This window comes from Lagopus leucura, unplaced genomic scaffold, assembly GCF_019238085.1.
Source record: "Lagopus leucura isolate 7727_CA_CO unplaced genomic scaffold, USGS_WTPT01 Super-Scaffold_100052, whole genome shotgun sequence".
Classification (NCBI taxonomy): domain Eukaryota; kingdom Metazoa; phylum Chordata; class Aves; order Galliformes; family Phasianidae; genus Lagopus; species Lagopus leucura.
The window spans coordinates 512962-530436 of record NW_024962298.1 but is presented as its reverse complement, the minus strand read 5'-3'; the positions used below and the strand labels follow the sequence as shown (position 1 = coordinate 530436).

The following is a 17475-nucleotide window of genomic DNA, read 5'->3' as shown; positions in this document are numbered from 1 at the left end:
CCTGGAGATTCCCGTGTCTTTATGGGTGCCTGCAACCTCCCAGACGTTCGCTGGGACCATCACACGGAGTTCAGGAAATTCCTGATGCCTCCTGAAGATAGCGGTTTGGTACAGGACCCAACTCCTTGGTTATCCTGTACAGAACAAGGAGCCGATCCCAGTGGGCCCCTTGCACCCCGCGCCATCTTACAGGTCTGTGTCAGATGGGACCAGAGCCGGGCAGAGCCCTGGGAGTGACCGCGTCCAGCCACAGCTTGTGCCACCACCCCTCCCATCCAGATTTCCACCACAGAAGTGTGTTTTGGTGCTGAGAACCAAGCTCCAGCAGGCTCTAAGTGGGGACAGCACACACCGCGTCCCCAGCCTGGTATGGATGACCTGCTCGGTCATGGTCTCACCCATCACCTGTCTCTGGGGTCCCTGCCTGCTTACAGTCCCCATTGTCACCACAGTAGGCACACTGCTGTGCTGTTTCACGCTCCAGCAGGGAGAGATGTGGGCCCAGACTTCTTTCTGCTGCAGGTGGCAGTGCTGGAGGGCAGGGGAAGTAATGGTGGCCTGTGAGTATCCCTGCTGCCTCTTCTCCCCACTGCGTGGAGTCTCCAAGGAGCGCTGGGTCCCCAGGAAGGGCTGTGTCCCCAAGGAGGGTCGGCTCCCCAAGGTGGCTGCAGCCACCTCCCTTCATCCTCATGCTTCACAGTTTCAAAGACACATTTCCCGTACGAAATACAGATTTAATTGTGTTTTTTTTTCTACTTTCTTGGGCTGCATCATTTCACAGGAGGTCAGTCTGGGGAAGATGGCAGCACCAAGAGGGAGAGGGCAGAAATGAGCTGAGAGACATGAAGTCAGCTGCAGAAATAGGATGCTCAGCCACACCACTAGCAGCCGAGTCCAAAGGAGGACAGAGGCCAAGGCACTCTCAATGATATTTGAGTAGTTGTGGTGGTCAGGTGAAGTCATAGAATCATAGAATTATAGAATCGCTCAGGTGGGAAAAAACCTTAAAGACTATCAAGTCTGTCCACAACCTTGCCACACACCCTAACAGCCCTCTGCTAAATCACGTCCCTGAGCACCACATCCAAATGGTTTTTAAACACATCCAGGGATGGTGACTGAGCCGTCTCCCTGAGGAGCCCATTCCAGCACTTCACAACCCTTTCTGTAAAGAAGTGTCTCCTGATATCCAACCCAATCTTACCCTGGCACATTTCCCCTCATCCTGTCACCTGTGATAAGAGACCAAGCCCGCTCTGCTGCAATCATCCTTTCATCTATTGGAAGAGAGCAATCAGGTTTCCCCTCAGCCTCCTCTTCCCCAAACTAAATACTCCCAGTTCCTCACAGGCCATGTTCTCCAAGCCCTTCACCAGCCTTGTTGTCCTTCTTCGGACCTGCTCCAGCACCTCCACGTCCTTTCTGTACTGAGGTGCCCAAAACACAACACAGTATTTGAGGTGAGGCCTCACCAGTGCAGTGCAGGGCAGGATGACTTCCCTGGTCCTGCTCACCACACCATTCCTGATACAACCAGGATGCCACTGGCCTTCTTGGCCACCTGTGCACACTGCTGGCTCATCTTCAGTCGACTGTCCATCAGTACCCAAAGTCCCTTTCCATCAGGCAGCTTTCCAGCCACTTCCCCCCAAGCCTGTAGGGTTGCCTGGGCTTGTGACCAAAATGCAGGAGCTGACACTTGGCCCTATTGAAACTCATACAGTTAACCTTGGCCATTGTTTATACGCTCCTTCAAGTACTGGAAGGCTGCAATGAGGTCTCCTGGACCCTTCTCTTCTCCAAGCTAAACAAGCCTTCTGATCATCTTAGTGGCCCTCCTCTGGACCCATCCAAAGAGCTCTGCATCTTTCTTGTGCTGGGAGCCCCAGGCCTGGACGCAGCGCTGCAGATGGGGCCTCACAAGAGCCGAGCAGAGGGGGACGATCACCTCCCTGTCCCTGCTGGCCGCCCCTTTTTAATGCAGCCCAGAACACAGTTGCCCTTCCGGGCTGCAGGCGCACACTGCTGCCTCATGTTTGGCTTCTCATCTCCCAGGAACCCCAGTGTGCTTCTCCGCAGGGCTGCTCTCAAGGAGCTCTTCCCCCAGTCTGTGTAAATACCTGGGATTGCCCCGATCCAATGCAGCCCCCCGCACTTGGCCTTGTTGAACCTCATTAGGTTCACATGGGCCCACTTCTCCATCCTGTCCAGGTCCCTCTGGAGGCTTCCCTTCCTTCCAGTGTATCGACTGCATCGCTGAGCTTGGTGTCATCTGCAGACTTGCTGAGGCTGCACTCGACGCCATCGTCTGTCATTGATGAAGATGCTGAAGAGCACCGAGCCCAAGACCAACCCCTGAGGGACATCGCTTGTGACCGGCCTCCACCCTGACACAGAACCATTGATCATAACCCTTTGTCTGCGACCAACCAACCTATTCCTAATCCATCCAACAGTCCATCCTTCAAATCCACACCTCTCCAATTTAGAGAGAAGGATGTGGTGAGGGACCATGTCAAAGGCCTTGCAGAAGTCCAGGTAGATGACATCACCGCCTTTCCCCATCCACTGGAGCCGTCACGCCATCACAGAAGGCCTCCAGATTGGTCAGGCAAGATCTGCCCTTGCTGAAGCCATGCTGACTGTCTCAGATCACCTCTTTGTCTTCTATGTGCCTTAACATGGTAACCAGGAGGATCTGCTCCATGATCTTCCCAAGCACAGAGGTGAGGCTCACTGGCCTGTACTTCCCTGGGTCACTCTTTCTCCCTTTTTTAAAATGGGAATAATGTTCTCCTTTTTCCAGTCACCAGGGACTTCACCAGACAGCCATGATTTTTCAGACATGATGGAGAGCAGCTCGGCAAACACATCAGCCATCTCTTTCAGAACCCTAGGATGCATATCATCCAGCCTCGCGGACTTTTGTACACTCAGATTCATGAGGAGGACTCAGACTTGTTCCGCTGTTACAGTGGGATGGAATCTGCTCCTCTCACCCACACTTAGATGTTCAGGGTCCTGGCAGACATGTGGAGGATCCTGACCACCAGTGAAGATTGAGGAAAAGCACTTACAGAGCACAGCAGCTTTTTCTGTGTCTGAGGAAGCCAACTCTCCGTTCTCATTTATCAGAGGGAGAACACTCCTTCTGTCTGTCTCCTCCTGCCTATGTACCTGAAGAACTGCTTCTTGTTATTTTTCACATCCCTTGCCAAGTTCAAATCCATCTGTCCCTTGTCTTGAAAGTACAGTGGAAGACAGTTAAAGCTTTTCTGAAGTTCAGGTACACTTACATTCACAGCTTTTCCCTCACCTACGAGGCGGGTCAACTGTTCACAGAAGGAGATGATGTTGGCCAACCTCCCTGGCTATTCCTGATCCCTTGGTTGTCCCCTAGGGTCTGGTCCCACTCTCAAGATGATCTGCTCCATGACATCCCCCACACCAAGGTCAGGCTGACAGGCCTGGAGATTCCCATATCTTCTTTCCAACCTTTCTTGCACATGAGTGTCACACTTATGTACGCAGGCCATCTCCTGTCTTCTGAGACCTCCCCTGTTGATCAAGACTGCTGATAGAGTCATAGAATTGCTCAGATTCGAAAAGACCTTAAAGACCATCAAGTCCAACTGCAATCTAACCATACTACCCTCACTCTAACAGCCCACCACGAAATCATATCCCTGAGCACCACATCCAAATGGTTTTTAAACATCCAGGGATGGTGACTCAATCACCTTCCTGAGGAGCCCATTCCAGTGCTTCACAACCCTGTCTGTAAAGAAGCTTTTCCTGATGTCCAACCTAATCTTACCCTGGTGAAAGATAGTGGAAAGCAGCTTGATGAGCACTTCTGACTCACATTCAACTTGCTGCTGACCAAGACCCCCAAATCTTTTTCAGCAGGGCTGCTCTTCAGCATCTCAACCCCTAGGTTGCATCTACTGTTGCCACTGCCCAGGTGCAGAATCTCAGGCTGTTGGTGATTGATGGACTTCTGTACTTCCAGGTGGAGCAACAAATCCCAAACAAGTTCAGGGTTGGCTGGGAACTGATTGTTAGTGCACTCACTGTCCTTCAACTCCAGGCACCTGAGGTGCCAGAGCCCAACATCACTGCAGAAGACAGAGGCAAAGAAAGCATTAAATATGTCTGCTTTGTCCATGTCCCCGTTGGTAAGGCAGTCATTCTCATCAAGTAACAAACAAATGTTCTCTCTGGTTCTCCTTCTGTTGTTAACATATTAAAAAAATGGTTTTATTGTTTCCCACACTATTGGCCAGTTTCAACTCTAACTGAGCTATGACTACATTTCTCCCTGCAGAAGTGAGCAGTAGTCTTCCCGTGTTTCCTAATCTTGCAGCCATACACGACGGGGACACGACAGCTGTAGGAAGCCTGACTGAGGCAAAGAACTCACTGAGTACCTCTCTTAGCTTCAGCAGAGGCAGGTAGATCTGATCTGGCTACATAAGAGTGAATTATTTCTAGCTCAGTGGGCCCATGACACTCCAGGCCACCAAGGAAGAGATGCAACCCATAGATGTGCTTTGCGATTGAGGGGTGGATGTGATCATGGATGCTATTTCATGGTTTATCCATGAATGTGAAATATGCGTTGTAATTAATCAAAACAAGCAAATAAAGCCCCTTTGTATGTAGGACGATGGCTGAAATATAAATATGGGTGGCCTGGCTGGTGGATTGTATCACACTCCCACATAATTTGCCATGGCAAAGGCCATGTGCGTACAACAGTGGAAGCAACCTGATGGCTGGAAACGCATCCCGTGCACCATGTTCCTGCCCAAAATACTATCCTGGCTCTAGAAAAGCAAGTCTTGTGGCAACATGGAGCCCCAGAAAGAACTGAGTCAGACAAAGGGATTCATTTCCAAAACAACCTTATAAGCACTTGGGCCAAGGAGCGTGGCACTAAGTGGTTACATCGCATTCCCTGCCACGCACACCCATCAAAATCAAATGGTACAGTGGACTGTTCAAGACTACACTGAGAGCAATGGGTGCTGGGACATGCAAACAGTGAGACACGCATCTAGCAAAAGCCTCCTGATTAGTCCACTTTTGGGGATCTGCCAATGAAGCTCGTCCTGCCCAGTCAAACCTCTTGTGTACCATAAAAGGGGATGAAGTCCTGGTGGTGCACATAAAGAACACGTACCCAAAGGCAGTTTGGGTTACTCCTGCCTTAGGAAAAGGCAAGCCTATTCATGGGATTTCTTCTGCACAGGGACCTGGGTGCACATGGTGGGTAATGAGGAAGGATGGGGATGTCTGTGTGTACCTCACGGTGATCTGATGCTGGATGAGAACAGCCAAGAACTTGAATAGCATGTTGCATTGCTACATAATACTGTATGTCACCATTGTTACGGTTGTTGTATGTCTTGCTAACAGTATTACAGTAAGAAGTACCCAGGTTAAACAAGAACAAACTGATGGAACCAGAACTAGCTTCTGCATGCAGTAACCCAACTGTGAATCGTTCCTCCTGTGCTGGAGGACTGTTATGACAGGTAGAGCTCACAGTTATGGACTAAATGAACTCCGTGGACAATTTACACTCTATCCCAGCCCACAGTGACCATTGCACATGATTATTATATGTACCATTATTATTAAATAATTATAACCATTTTGGACAGTTGGACAAGATGTTCTCAGAGGTCTTTTCCAAACTTAATGATTCCCTGATTCTGTGATAAGGCTCATGCACAAATAGTGCTACTATCTGTGAATAACAACAACAATGGAAATGATATTAGTAATAATATTACTGCTATTAGTAATGGCAGTAATGACGGGGATAGTAATAGTAGGGGATAATAATATTGAATTATAATCTTAGTATATATTATACAGTATATATCCCCTACAATAATAGTGATGGTGATAAGAATAAAAAGAATAAAAAGAATAACAGCATCCTGAACAACAGTATCCCAAATAACCACATCCCAAACGCCGATATCCCAAACAACGGCATCCCAGATTAAATAATAATGACACACACCCCGAATAACAAGACCCCAGGCGACGCTTTGCCCCTAAGCTCCTCAACTCCCTCTGCAGGGCTGCAGACCCCAGTGTTTCAGGAGAGGAAATCCTCCTCCTCCATCCTTTCTTTATGGGGGGAGGAGAGGTGGTGGGGGGGTGAGCCACGTGGGTGCATCGCCCTGAAACCCGGCGGCCGAGCATCCCCCAGGCCGCGCGGTTCCGCGGGCGCCGCGCTCCCCGGTGCCTTTAAGCGGTGGCGGTGGCCGTTCTCGCACGCCGCTGACATCAGTGCGGCGTCCCCAGGCTGCGCATCCCGGCCTGCGCCAGCAGCGCCATGGCGGCCAGCCCGGCCTACGGCGAGGAGAAGGGGGGGTCCTCCAGCCTGGGGGAGCCCGAGTACGGCCACGACCCCGCCAGCGGCGGCATCTTCGCCTCCGACTACAAGAGGTGGGGACGCGGGGACGCGGGTGGCACATGCGCGCGCGCACACACACAGCCCACGGGGACAATGGCTGCGGGCTGGCGGTGACCCCACCTCGGGATGGGGACACGGATGGAGATGCGGCATCTTTCTCAAAAGGGGAAAGCTGCGTTTTGGAGTACGGGGTGTGGGGAGCGGTGGGGATGGGAAGCAGCCTCCTCGCTGTCCCCAGAGGGGGACGTGGCCTCCAGATACGGACCCGGCTCCCTCAGCTGGGATCCGCTGGGGCACGGGGCGGCGGGACTGCAGGGTTTCCATGCCCTGTGCTGGGCATGCAGTGCCCAATGGCACGGGGGTGGCAGGTGCCACCTGCGGCCAGCAGGCTTCGTGGGGCACGGGGATATGGGGCAGTGTGAAGGGGGGGGGAGGGGGCGGGGGGTTGGGCAAAGGAAGAGGGGAAAGCAGGGTCCCCCCTCACTCTCCTGGCAATGTTCCCCAGCCTGGCATGGTACCCAGTCCGTTACTGGCAGTACTCCCCTTGCTAGCACTGTCCCCAATCACTGATCCTCACAAAATGTCCCCCACTTTGTCACTGACCCCCTTCAATTCAGCACTGTCCCTCAGGCTGGCAGTGTCCCCTACCCCAACCCCTTGTGTATGTCCCCCATGCTGGCACTGTCCCCTCACCCCCTGGCAATGTTCCCCATTCTGACACTATCCCCCCCCCTCCCCATGCTGTGTCTCCCACTCTGTCACTGTCCCCCATCTCAGCCCTCCCAGCAGTTTCCCCAGTTCCTGACCCCGTCTGGCAGTGTCACCCATCCCTGATCCCCTGACAGTGTCCCCCACTCTGACCATCTGCCATTGTCCCCTCACCTGCAGGCAATGTCACTCTGTCACTGTCTCCCACCTTTGCTCTATGCAGTGTCCCCTACTCTGTTGCAGTCCCCCCTCTCTGACCTCCTGGCGGATTCACCAATTCTTGACCCCTTGGCAAAGTCCCCCAGCCTAGCAATGTCCCCCATCCCTGACCCCTGGCAGTGGCTCCATCACCCACATGCTGCTCCATCTCTCTGTGGCCACATGGGATCTGTTGCTGTTCCCATGAGTCCCAGGTGTCACCTGTCACTCTACTGGAACACCCACAGCTGTCCCATCCCTTCAGGGATGTCCCCAGAAAAGACTGAGCCACTCAGAGTCCCCAGAGGAGCATCTCCGTGCCACATTCCCACATCCTGGAGGCAGGATGGGTGACACTTGGGACCTCACAGCACCTTGGTGGCCTTGTTGGGTTGTCACTGCAACCCAACCCAAAGCCCAGCATCAGGTTTCAGGAGGAGGAGCGGAGCCACAGCCCTGCCACCATCCCTGCTGTCCCCAGGACCACCCCCAGCTGCAGCAATGCTCTCACTGCCACCTGTGCAGAAGCTGCTGCGGCCAAAATCGGTGGCAGGCAGTGATGTGGCCGAGGAGGTGACTAGCCCAGTGCTGGCCACTGAGGCCGGGCCGCCCACCTGCTACAGCGCGCTGCGTGCCGACGAGTTGCGGCCACTGGCAGCCCCCAAGGATGAGGTGGCTGCCAGCACCGGGCAGCCACCGCGGTAAGAACTCCCCAGGGAGCCCCCAGGGATAGTGACAGCGGTGGCCGGGGATGAGCATTGTTCTAGGAGGTCCTGGGATGTCGTGTGCCCCAGAAGACTCACCAAGCAGTGGAGTTGTTTTGGTGCAGATCTGTCCTGGTTTGGGAAAATTGCCATTTTGTGGTGAAGATGGGGCTGTTGTGGGTAGATGCAGACTTGCAAGTCCCTCCTGGTTTGGTGGGGACAGATATGTCTTATAAAAGGGGACATTGTTGGCAGTCAGCCTGATAAGAGTTGATAGCGGTGACAGGTGCTGGATGTGCCCACACCAAGAAGAGCACAGGGGAAAGGTTCTTTGTTGGGGTGCATGCACACCAGAGTGCCCAGGAGGGGACAAGAGACATCAAGCTGATGACCAGGAGGGAGACAGGGTTGGTGGCCAGTCACTCCAGATCCTTTTGCATGCAGCTGTAACCCAACTCCTGTCCCATCAATATTGCACAGCCCCAGGGGGTCAGGTTGCAGGCATCTCTCACCATGGGAAAGGGCTAAAAAGGGGGCTAAAAAGGGCTAAAAGTGGCCAGCAGCACTTTCCACCCTGATGTGGTGCAGGCATGATGACCTCAAGGAGATGCTGGACAGCAACAAGGACTCACTCAAGCTGGAGGCTATGAAGAGGATCGTGGCGGTGGGTTGCGCTGCGTGCAGTGCTTTGTGTGCCATGCCGGGCTGTGCTGTTCCGTGATGTGCCACACCAGCCACCCCGAGTCACACCACTCCTTCCTTCCCTAGATGATCGCCCGGGGCAAAAATGCCTCCGACCTCTTTCCAGCCGTAGTGAAGAATGTTGCCTGCAAGAACATTGAGGTGAGGTTGTTCCTGGGGTTTGGGGTGCTCCCTGTTTGGGAGGGATTTGGGAGTGTTTGGTCTCCATCTCGCAGGTGAAGAAGCTGGTATATGTGTACCTGGTGCGCTACGCAGAGGAGCAGCAGGATCTAGCCCTGCTCTCCATCTCCACCTTCCAGCGGGGCCTCAAGGTGGGAATCCTTCCTGCCCCTTTCTGGGGCCGGCAAGAAGGCCGTAAGGCTGTCCTGGCTCGTTGCAGCAATGCATATATCCCAGTAGGACCCCAACCAGCTGATCCGTGCCAGTGCTCTGCGCGTCCTCTCCAGCATCCGTGTGCCCATCATCGTGCCCATCATGATGCTGGCCATCAAAGAAGCTGCATCAGACATGTCCCCATATGTGCGGAAGACAGCTGCCCATGCCATCCCAAAGCTCTATAGGTAATAGGATGGCTGCTGAGAATGAGAAAAACACACTGAAAGCTCTGCGCATCTTCTTGTTGCTAAATTTTGGGGAGCAGATCTTGGTGGTGGGGTCTCAGCTGCTTGGTGCCATGGTGCCCACCCACACCAAGCCCACTCTTCTCTTGCAGTCTTGACTCAGACCAGAAGGATCAGCTCATTGAAGTCATTGAGAAGCTGCTGGCAGACAAGACCACGGTGAGCTCTGGTTCTCCCCTATCCCCAGATGTGAAGATGCTGTTGTCCCTGCTGAGCCAGCATCCTCCTGGGGGTGCCACCATCTCTGCAGTGCCAGCATCCTCGCTAGGATGTCACCATCCCACTGATCTAGCATCTTCACAGGAATGCGTACCCACAGAGATGGCATCCTACAAAGATGCCACCGTCCCTATCAAACCATCATCCTTTTGGGGAAGTCCCCTTCCCCACAAAACCAGCATCCTCTTGGAGATGCCACCATCCCAGTGAGCCACCCCAACTTTCCCTCCACAGCTGGTGGCCGGCAGCGTGGTGATGGCATTTGAGGAGGTCTGCCCAGAGCGCATCGACCTCATTCACAAGAACTACCGTAAGCTCTGCAACCTGCTCATTGATGTGGAGGAATGGGGCCAGGTGGTGATCATCAACATGCTGACCCGCTATGCACGCACCCAGTTCCTCAGTCCCAACCAGAACGTGAGTTTGAGAACCTTAGGGCGTCCTGTCCATCTTGGAGTGTCCCCAGCCACCTTGACACCAGGGATGCTCCAGTGCCCTACAGCTGTGGTTAGGGTTGTAAAGTGAAAGTGGGTATTGCTGGCAGGAATCCCTACTAGAGGAGAGTGCAGAGAAGGCTTTTTACGGCTCCGAGGAAGAGGATACCAAGGATGCCAAGGCAGAGGCAGCCTCGTTGGCCAAGCGCAAACCCTACGTCATGGACCCCGACCACCGCCTGCTGCTGCGCAACACCAAACCCCTACTGCAGAGCCGCAATGCTGCAGTGAGCCCAATTCTAACCCTTCTTGTCCCCCGGGCCATCAGCAGTGTTCCTTGGCCTTGGGCTCACGATATGCCCACCGGGCAAGAACCCACCAGGGTGCTGGGAATGTCTTGAGAGGTCTGCATGGTGGCATTCCCCAGGGTTCAGCTTCCTCCGTGTGCTGCTGGGAGGGACATTAGGGGACACAGCAATCCTCCATGAACCACTGGGGACAGGCATGTGTCTCCCTGCAGGTGGTGATGGCTGTGGCACAGCTCTACTTCCACCTGGCACCTAAGGCAGAGGTTGGCGTCATTGCCAAGGCACTGGTGCGGCTCCTGCGGAGTCACAGGTATGTGGCACATGGGTTTTGGTGGTTCTCCACCAGTGAGATCCACAGGGAGGCTCAGACATCCCAGATAAGGGGTGGAGGCATTGTGGTAGCACTACCTTGATGGTGAGTCTACTCCTGATGGTAGTCCACTCTCTGTTCCGACAGCGAGGTGCAGTATGTTGTGCTGCAGAATGTGGCCACCATGTCCATCAAACGGCGGGTGAGTCTGCGTGCTGGTGCTGGAGGAGTCAGCCTTGTTAACTCTGGAGTGGAATGAGGACTGTCTGGCAGCCAGTCACCAGGGCAACCTGCCCATGGGTGAGCATGGTAGAGACAATGATGGTACTAACACCTCTGGCTCTCTGCGCAGGGAATGTTTGAGCCTTACCTCAAGAGCTTCTACATCCGCTCCACGGACCCCACACAGATCAAGATCCTCAAGGTGAGCTGGAAACACCTGGCAGGACTGGGGACTCTGGGGCACCTTGGAGCTCTGCAACATGGAGCAGCCATCCTCCATGCTAGAGGGACAGGTGGGCACCACGGGCTCAGTGTCCTCAGGTCATGTCCTCAAGCAGACTCTTTTCCTTCTTCCTGCAGCTGGAGGTGCTCACCAACCTGGCCAATGAGACCAACATCTCCACCATCCTGAGGGAGTTTCAGGTATGTCATGGCCACAGGCAGATTTAGGCACCATGTTGCCACTGTGGCATGGCTCTAGGTGCCAAAATGCCACTGTGGGGGGGCAGAGGAGAGCCCCAGTGGGAGGAGAGAGCTGAAGCTGTGCCAACCCCATGGATGGCTTCAGAAAACCCCAATGGAAGGCCACCACATGGTGGGGATACCCAGTGCTGGCACACAAGTGACATGCTCTGCCTGTACAGACCTATATCCGCAGCATGGACAAGGATTTTGTGGCAGCCACCATCCAAGCCATTGGGCGCTGTGCCACCAACATCGGCAAGGTGCGGGACACCTGCCTCAATGGTCTGGTCCAGCTCCTCTCCAACCGGGATGGTGAGCATACAAGGTGGGGGTGAAATACGGGCTCCTTGCCCCTCAGGAAGGATCCCCCTGAGGCTGAGTCTCTACCCACAGAGCTGGTGGTGGCTGAGTCCGTGGTTGTCATCAAGAAGCTGCTGCAGATGCAGCCAGCTCAGCACAGTGAGATCATCAAGCACATGGCCAAGCTCACCGATAACATCCAGGTAGGTCAAGGCATGTGTGTCCTTCTCTGGAGGGGAGAGGGTGGCAGCGATGCCACATACGTGGGATTCTTTTGCAGGTGCCGATGGCGCGGGCAAGCATCCTGTGGCTGATCGGAGAATACTGTGAGCACGTGCCCAAGATCGCACCTGACGTGCTGCGCAAGATGGCTAAATCTTTCACTAATGAGGAAGACATCGTTAAGCTGCAGGTCATCAACCTCGCAGCCAAGCTCTATCTGACCAACTCCAAACAGGTACCCTGTGACACGGCCCCATGGCCTGCCTCAGTTTCCTTAGCCCAGAGACTGGCCCTAAGCATGTCCCTCTGTGCAGAGCAAGCTGCTGACCCAGTACGTGCTCAACTTGGCCAAGTACGATCAAAATTACGACATCCGTGACCGTGCTCGCTTCATCCGCCAGCTCATTGTGCCCACCGAGAAGAGTGGGGCCCTCAACAAATATGCCAAGAAGCTCTTCCTGGCTCAGAAACCCGCTCCCATCCTGGAGTCCTCTTTCAAAGGTACCCAATCTGCTTGCAGGGTGTGGGGACATGGGGTGAGCTGTTCCTGAGCTGCGATCACTTCTCATTCTGCCGTAGACCGGGACCATTTCCAGCTGGGATCCCTGTCCCATCTGCTCAATGCCAAGGCTGTTGGGTACCAGGAGCTGCCAGACTGGCCAGATGAGGCTCCAGACCCCTCTGTGAGGAATGTGGAGGTGTGTGGGGCACCCCAGTGCACATGGGATATACTAAGGTCAGGACATCTTGCTGAGGTTTTGGGAGAACTCAGAAGGTACCACATATCCCCTCCCTGGTGACCACACAGCCACTTTGGGTGAGAACCCTAACAAGCCTTGTGTCAGCAGGTTCCTGAGTGGACCAAGTGCACCAGCCGGGAGAAAAGGAAGGAGAAGGTGGAAAAACCTTTCTACTCTGACTCAGAGGGGGAGTCGGGGCCCACAGAATCAGCAGATAGTGGTGAGGACCCGGTGGAGCCATCATGGTGGGGCATCAGGCAGAAGACATCATGGCCGGGGTCACCACGCTGGGGACATCCCATCGCACAGGGGAAGCTGGGATGTGATGGGGAATGCGGGGGTGCTGTAGGATGCCATGAGCAGCTCTGGGGACATGGGATGCAGTGGGACACTGTGGGGCATGGTGGAGATGTAGGGACAGAGCAGTAGGACTGAACCATGTTCCCTGCAGAACCCGAGTCCGACAGTGAGGAGAGCGGCAGCAGCAACAGCTCTGGCACCTCCAGCTCCAGCAGCGAGGAGGAGGATGAAGAGGAGGAGGAGGACGAAGAGGAAGGCAGCGGGGAGCAGTCAGAGGACAAGGAAGGGGAGGAGGAGGAGGAGAAGAGGAAGAAGAGGAAGGAGAAGGGAGGCCCCCGGAAGGCATCCCCAGGGAGCGTGGGCAGGTAACCTGGGGAGGCTGGATCCCTCCCAGCCAAGCTGGTGGCATGGCCTCCCCTAAAGCTTCCCTCTCCCTGCTGCTCCAGTGAGGAGGAGGAGGCTGAGGGAAAAAAGGTGAAAAAGGCTGCAAGGCCACAGGGGAAGAAAAGTCGTGCTGAGATCTCATCAGAGGAGGCCAGCGCCTCTGAGAGCAGCTCCTCGGGATCAGACTCTGGCACTGAGGCACCAACCGTGGTGGAGGCCAAGAGGAGGAAGACGGTGAGGACTGGGCCGGGAGGAGGTTGGGAGGATCCCTGCCCTCTGCTCACCCCATGTCTCTGATGTCTTGTAGGTCCCTAGTAGCAAGGCCGGCCCCAAGGAGATTTCCCTGCTCGACCTGGATGATTGTGAGTGACTGAATGGGATGGCCATGGTGGTGGCTCTGGGGAATCTGAGGCATGAGTGTCTGTAGGGGAATGCAGGGATGTGTGGGGTCTTTGGATGAGCAGGAATGGGGACAGAGATTGTGGGATGGACAGCTCCTGTCTCTTGAGGCCAGTTGTGAGGAAGGTGACTGTGCCACCAGGATGTCCCCTGCTGCATTCCCCCTGGGGTGGTGCCTGAGGGACTTCCCCCTTGTGACTATGCCACCAGGGCTGTCCCCATGTAGCTGTACCCATGTGATTGGTGTCCCTCTGCTGTTTCCTCACGGGACTACACCATTGAAGCTGTCCCCGCGCAGTGTCCCTCTACTGTTGTCCTCATGGGGATACACCAATGAGGCTGTCCTCATGTGGTTGGTGTCCCTCTGCTGTTGTCTCCATGTAGCTGTTTCCATGTGCCTGTGCCACTGACATTGTCCCCATGTGGTATCCCCATAGGGCTGTCCCCATAGGACTGTGGCTGATTGGAGCTTTCTTAACCCTTTCCTCCCCCCACAGTCACACCCCCACCTCCCCAGCCTGTCCCCTCTAGCAGCATCATCTCCACCAGCCTGGTGACTGACCTGGAGGGCCTCACGCTTACCGACACCTCCTTGGCACCTGCCGTAAGTGTTCTCTACGTTCCTCCCATGGGCTACACAGACCCCTGTCACCCAGGGGATGGGCTTGGTGGCCCACATTGTCCCGTGGTCCCTGGCAGCTGCTGAGCCCAGCGTTTGGTGCGGTGAGGACATATGAGCTGCTGCACCGCATGGCGGGCGAGGGGCTCTCAGTCGAGTACTGCTTCAGCCGCCGTCCCTTCCCGGGAGACCCACACATGGTGGCTGTCCAGATCCAGATCTCCAATAACACCGACGCCGAGGTGAAGAGCCTGCGGGTCAGCGAGCCCAAGCTGCTTGCGGGCATGCGGATCCAGGAGTTCCCTGAGATTGGTATGGTGTAGCACAGCACCGGTGCTTTGGGGGTGCAAGGGGACAGTGGTGGAGGGGAGGTGGGACACAGTGGCAGCGCTGTGCTTTCAGAGAGCCTGGCACCCGGGGACACAGCCAGCGTGGTGATGGGCATTGACTTCTGTGACTCCACCCAGACAGCCAACTTCCAGCTGTGGTGAGTGACTGGGTAGGAGGGGACAGGAGGGGTGTCTCAGGGGTTGGGGACAGTGGGATGGGTAGCAACATCTCTCCAGTGGACACAGGGCTGCAGGGGACAATAGATAGCAGGACAAGACTTTGGCTACAGCAGTGGTTGGGAGACAGCAGGACAGGGTACGAAGGAGCCCAAGGGACAAGGAATGGCAAGACAGGGCTTCAGAGACACCTAGATGGGCATTAGGGGACAAGGGATACCAGCACAGAGCACTGGAGTACCCCAGACACAGCAGGACAGGGTATGGTGAACTCCAGCAGACAGTGGGGCAGGCACAGTCTCTCCAGGGGATGGGGACACCAGGATGGGCCCCAGGGTCCTTCCAGGGGAAGAGGAAAATGGCATGGACACGGGGTGCTCCAGAGGACAGTGGGACAGGCACTAGGATACAAGGATGTGGAAGCAGTCCCAAGTCCAATCTGATGGAATCTCCTATTCCCCAGCCATTTTGTGCTTCGGTTTCCCTCCAGTCATTGTCCTGCATGTGATGGCTTAGGGCTAGGATCAGGGCAGGAGGAAGTAAAGTCTTCTCATGCATTCCCTCTCACCCGCTTGTGTCCCCAGCACCCACACGCGCCACTTCTACGTCTCCATTCAGCCACCGGTTGGGGAGCTGATGGCCCCTGTCTTCATGAGTGAGAACGAGTTCAGGAAGGAGCAGGGTGAGTGGCGACCAGGGTCAGGCCGTGGGGGGTCACCCACCATCCCCACGGTGGCACTCACTGCATGCTTTGTCCCCCTGCCACTTGTGCCGTGGCCCAGAGCACCTTGCGCGGCGGGGTGAGGGTAAGTGGCTCTAGAGTAGCTCCCTTTGTTCCCCTCTGGCACCAGAGTAGCCCTGTGGGGTAGTGGGACATCTCAAGATCCTGTCCACGGGTCTTCACAGGGTCCCCATACCCCTTCCCGTTTGGCACAGGAACATCATGTCACTTCGTGGTAAGTGACAGGGACGCCCTGGCCCTGTGCCACCACACTGTAAGAGATGTGTGAGCTGGAGATGCCAGGTTATGGTGGGTGCTCAGTGCCTGTGGAACCTGGCTCCATCACCTTGCACTGCTGGTGCCTGGAGGAGCCCATCCCTAGAGACATGGGACATGGCCACAGCCTACCACCACCAGGCAGGGTGACAGGGACAAGCCTGGAAAGGATCATGGAGGAAAGGTTTTCCCAAATCCAGCTCTGCCAAGCTAAAGAGGAGCAACCGGGACAGGGAGTCAGGACCTCACTGAGGATCCAGAGGTGTCCTGGGACAGAGCTGAGCTGGAATGGGAGAGGACAGGACTGAGGGCTTGGCTTGAGGACAGCAAAATGGGTCCTGGTGGGGACATGGCCACTACTAGTGGTGGCCAGAGATGGGCAGGGCATCTGCTGCCTGCTCCAGGGAAGCTGACGGGCATGAGTGAGATCACAGAGAAGCTGACACTGCCTGAGAAGTGCCGGAGCGACCACGCCATCGTCCAGCAAGTGACCTCGGCTGCCAACGTGGGACGTGTGCCCTGTGGAGCTGACAACGAGTACAGGTAGCCAGACACCTTGTAGCATCTCAGCTTCCCTGGGAGTGGGACCCACAGCATGGACAAAGTTGGGGTCTGGACACACACGGTTCTCTCCGCAGCCCTACCCAAGTGAAAGCAGCTCCCTTATGCAGCTTCCTATAGGACAAGGGGCCCGCGTGATCCCTCACACAAACCCCCTATGGCAGTGGCTGCGGGTGGCAGACACCTCCCCGCTCCCCATCCCAGGGACAAAGGCAGGGTGGCGGTGCAGGGCTCAGCTCTCCCTGACACCTGATGTCTGCTGGCGGACAGGTTTGCGGCCAAGACGGTGACCAGCGGGAGCCTGGTGCTCATCACCCTGGAGTGGCGGGAGGGAGCGGCGGCCCAGCTGACCGTCAACAGTGAGAAGATGGTCATCGGCACCATGCTGGTGAAGGACATCATCCAGGCCCTGGCGCAGTGACGGCCAGCCCTCTGCACTCCTCCGCCCCTCTGCCCCGCGTCGCTGTCCCCACATCCTCTTGTCCCTATTACAGGGTTATTCCCTGCCCCAGCCTCCATGGAGCGGGTCAGGATGACGTCCCTCAGTGGAGATGCAGTGGCTCCTACCACCCGTCTCTCACCAGTCGCCCCGTGTAACTCTATTTATTATGGCCAATAAAGCTCTCCTCCAGCCCGCAGCCTTCTCCTCTGCTGCGTGTGTGCAGGTATTGGGGCAGTCCCAGCGGGTGCCCTCAGCATCAGGGACAGAGCCCTCATGGGGAGACCTCGCCTCCTGTACTTGCAGGGCATATGCATGAGCAGGAATGACTTTGTACGCTGTCTGATAACGATAGAGGACCCTGAGGTGAGGTGTGAGGAGAACACTGCGGGCACAGAGGCGGCGAGGCGCTGGCACTGCTGCCCAGAGCTGCGGGTGCCCCATCCCTGGAGGCGACCAGGACACGGGCGGCCCCGGGCAGCCCGCGGCAGGGCTGCAGCTCCGCGATCCTTACGGTCCCTCCCAAGCCAAGCCGCACTTGCTCAGTGTGGGCAGGGAGCCTGGGAGGCCGCCAGGTGTTACTGCACGCCAGGCTGAGCGCACAGCTGCGCGCGCCGCACCTCCCCAGCGGGCGCGGGGCAACGGCCCGAGGGGGCGCGAGGCGGTGCCACGCGCATGCGCG

The 17475-nt window shown here is 55.9% G+C and overlaps 1 protein-coding gene across 5 annotated transcripts; it reads left to right on the top strand.

The window, feature by feature from the left end:
- The first annotated feature begins 6334 nt into the window (after window positions 1–6334).
- Window positions 6335–16992, top strand: AP3B2 (adaptor related protein complex 3 subunit beta 2). Of its 5 annotated transcripts, none has more exons than XM_042885791.1 (28): window positions 6335–6468; window positions 7966–8043; window positions 8635–8710; window positions 8815–8889; window positions 8964–9059; window positions 9148–9308; window positions 9461–9527; window positions 9822–10004; window positions 10132–10308; window positions 10542–10639; window positions 10787–10841; window positions 10992–11063; window positions 11222–11284; window positions 11506–11638; window positions 11720–11829; window positions 11907–12083; window positions 12250–12349; window positions 12428–12546; window positions 12697–12808; window positions 13040–13253; window positions 13335–13506; window positions 13580–13634; window positions 14169–14275; window positions 14371–14602; window positions 14693–14777; window positions 15381–15478; window positions 16198–16336; window positions 16625–16992. In XM_042885791.1, exons 1-28 carry the CDS (start codon window positions 6356–6358, stop codon window positions 16773–16775), a joined length of 3318 nt encoding a protein of 1105 aa, XP_042741725.1. In that variant the 5' UTR covers window positions 6335–6355; the 3' UTR covers window positions 16776–16992. The 5 variants fall into 5 exon arrangements, with proteins under 5 accessions (XP_042741725.1, XP_042741723.1, XP_042741726.1 ...); XM_042885789.1 differs by having other exon boundaries at window positions 12163–12349; XM_042885792.1 differs by lacking the exons at window positions 16198–16336; window positions 16625–16992 and adding exons at window positions 15579–15602; window positions 15733–16191 and having other exon boundaries at window positions 12163–12349.
- Window positions 16993–17475: the final 483 nt, after the last annotated feature.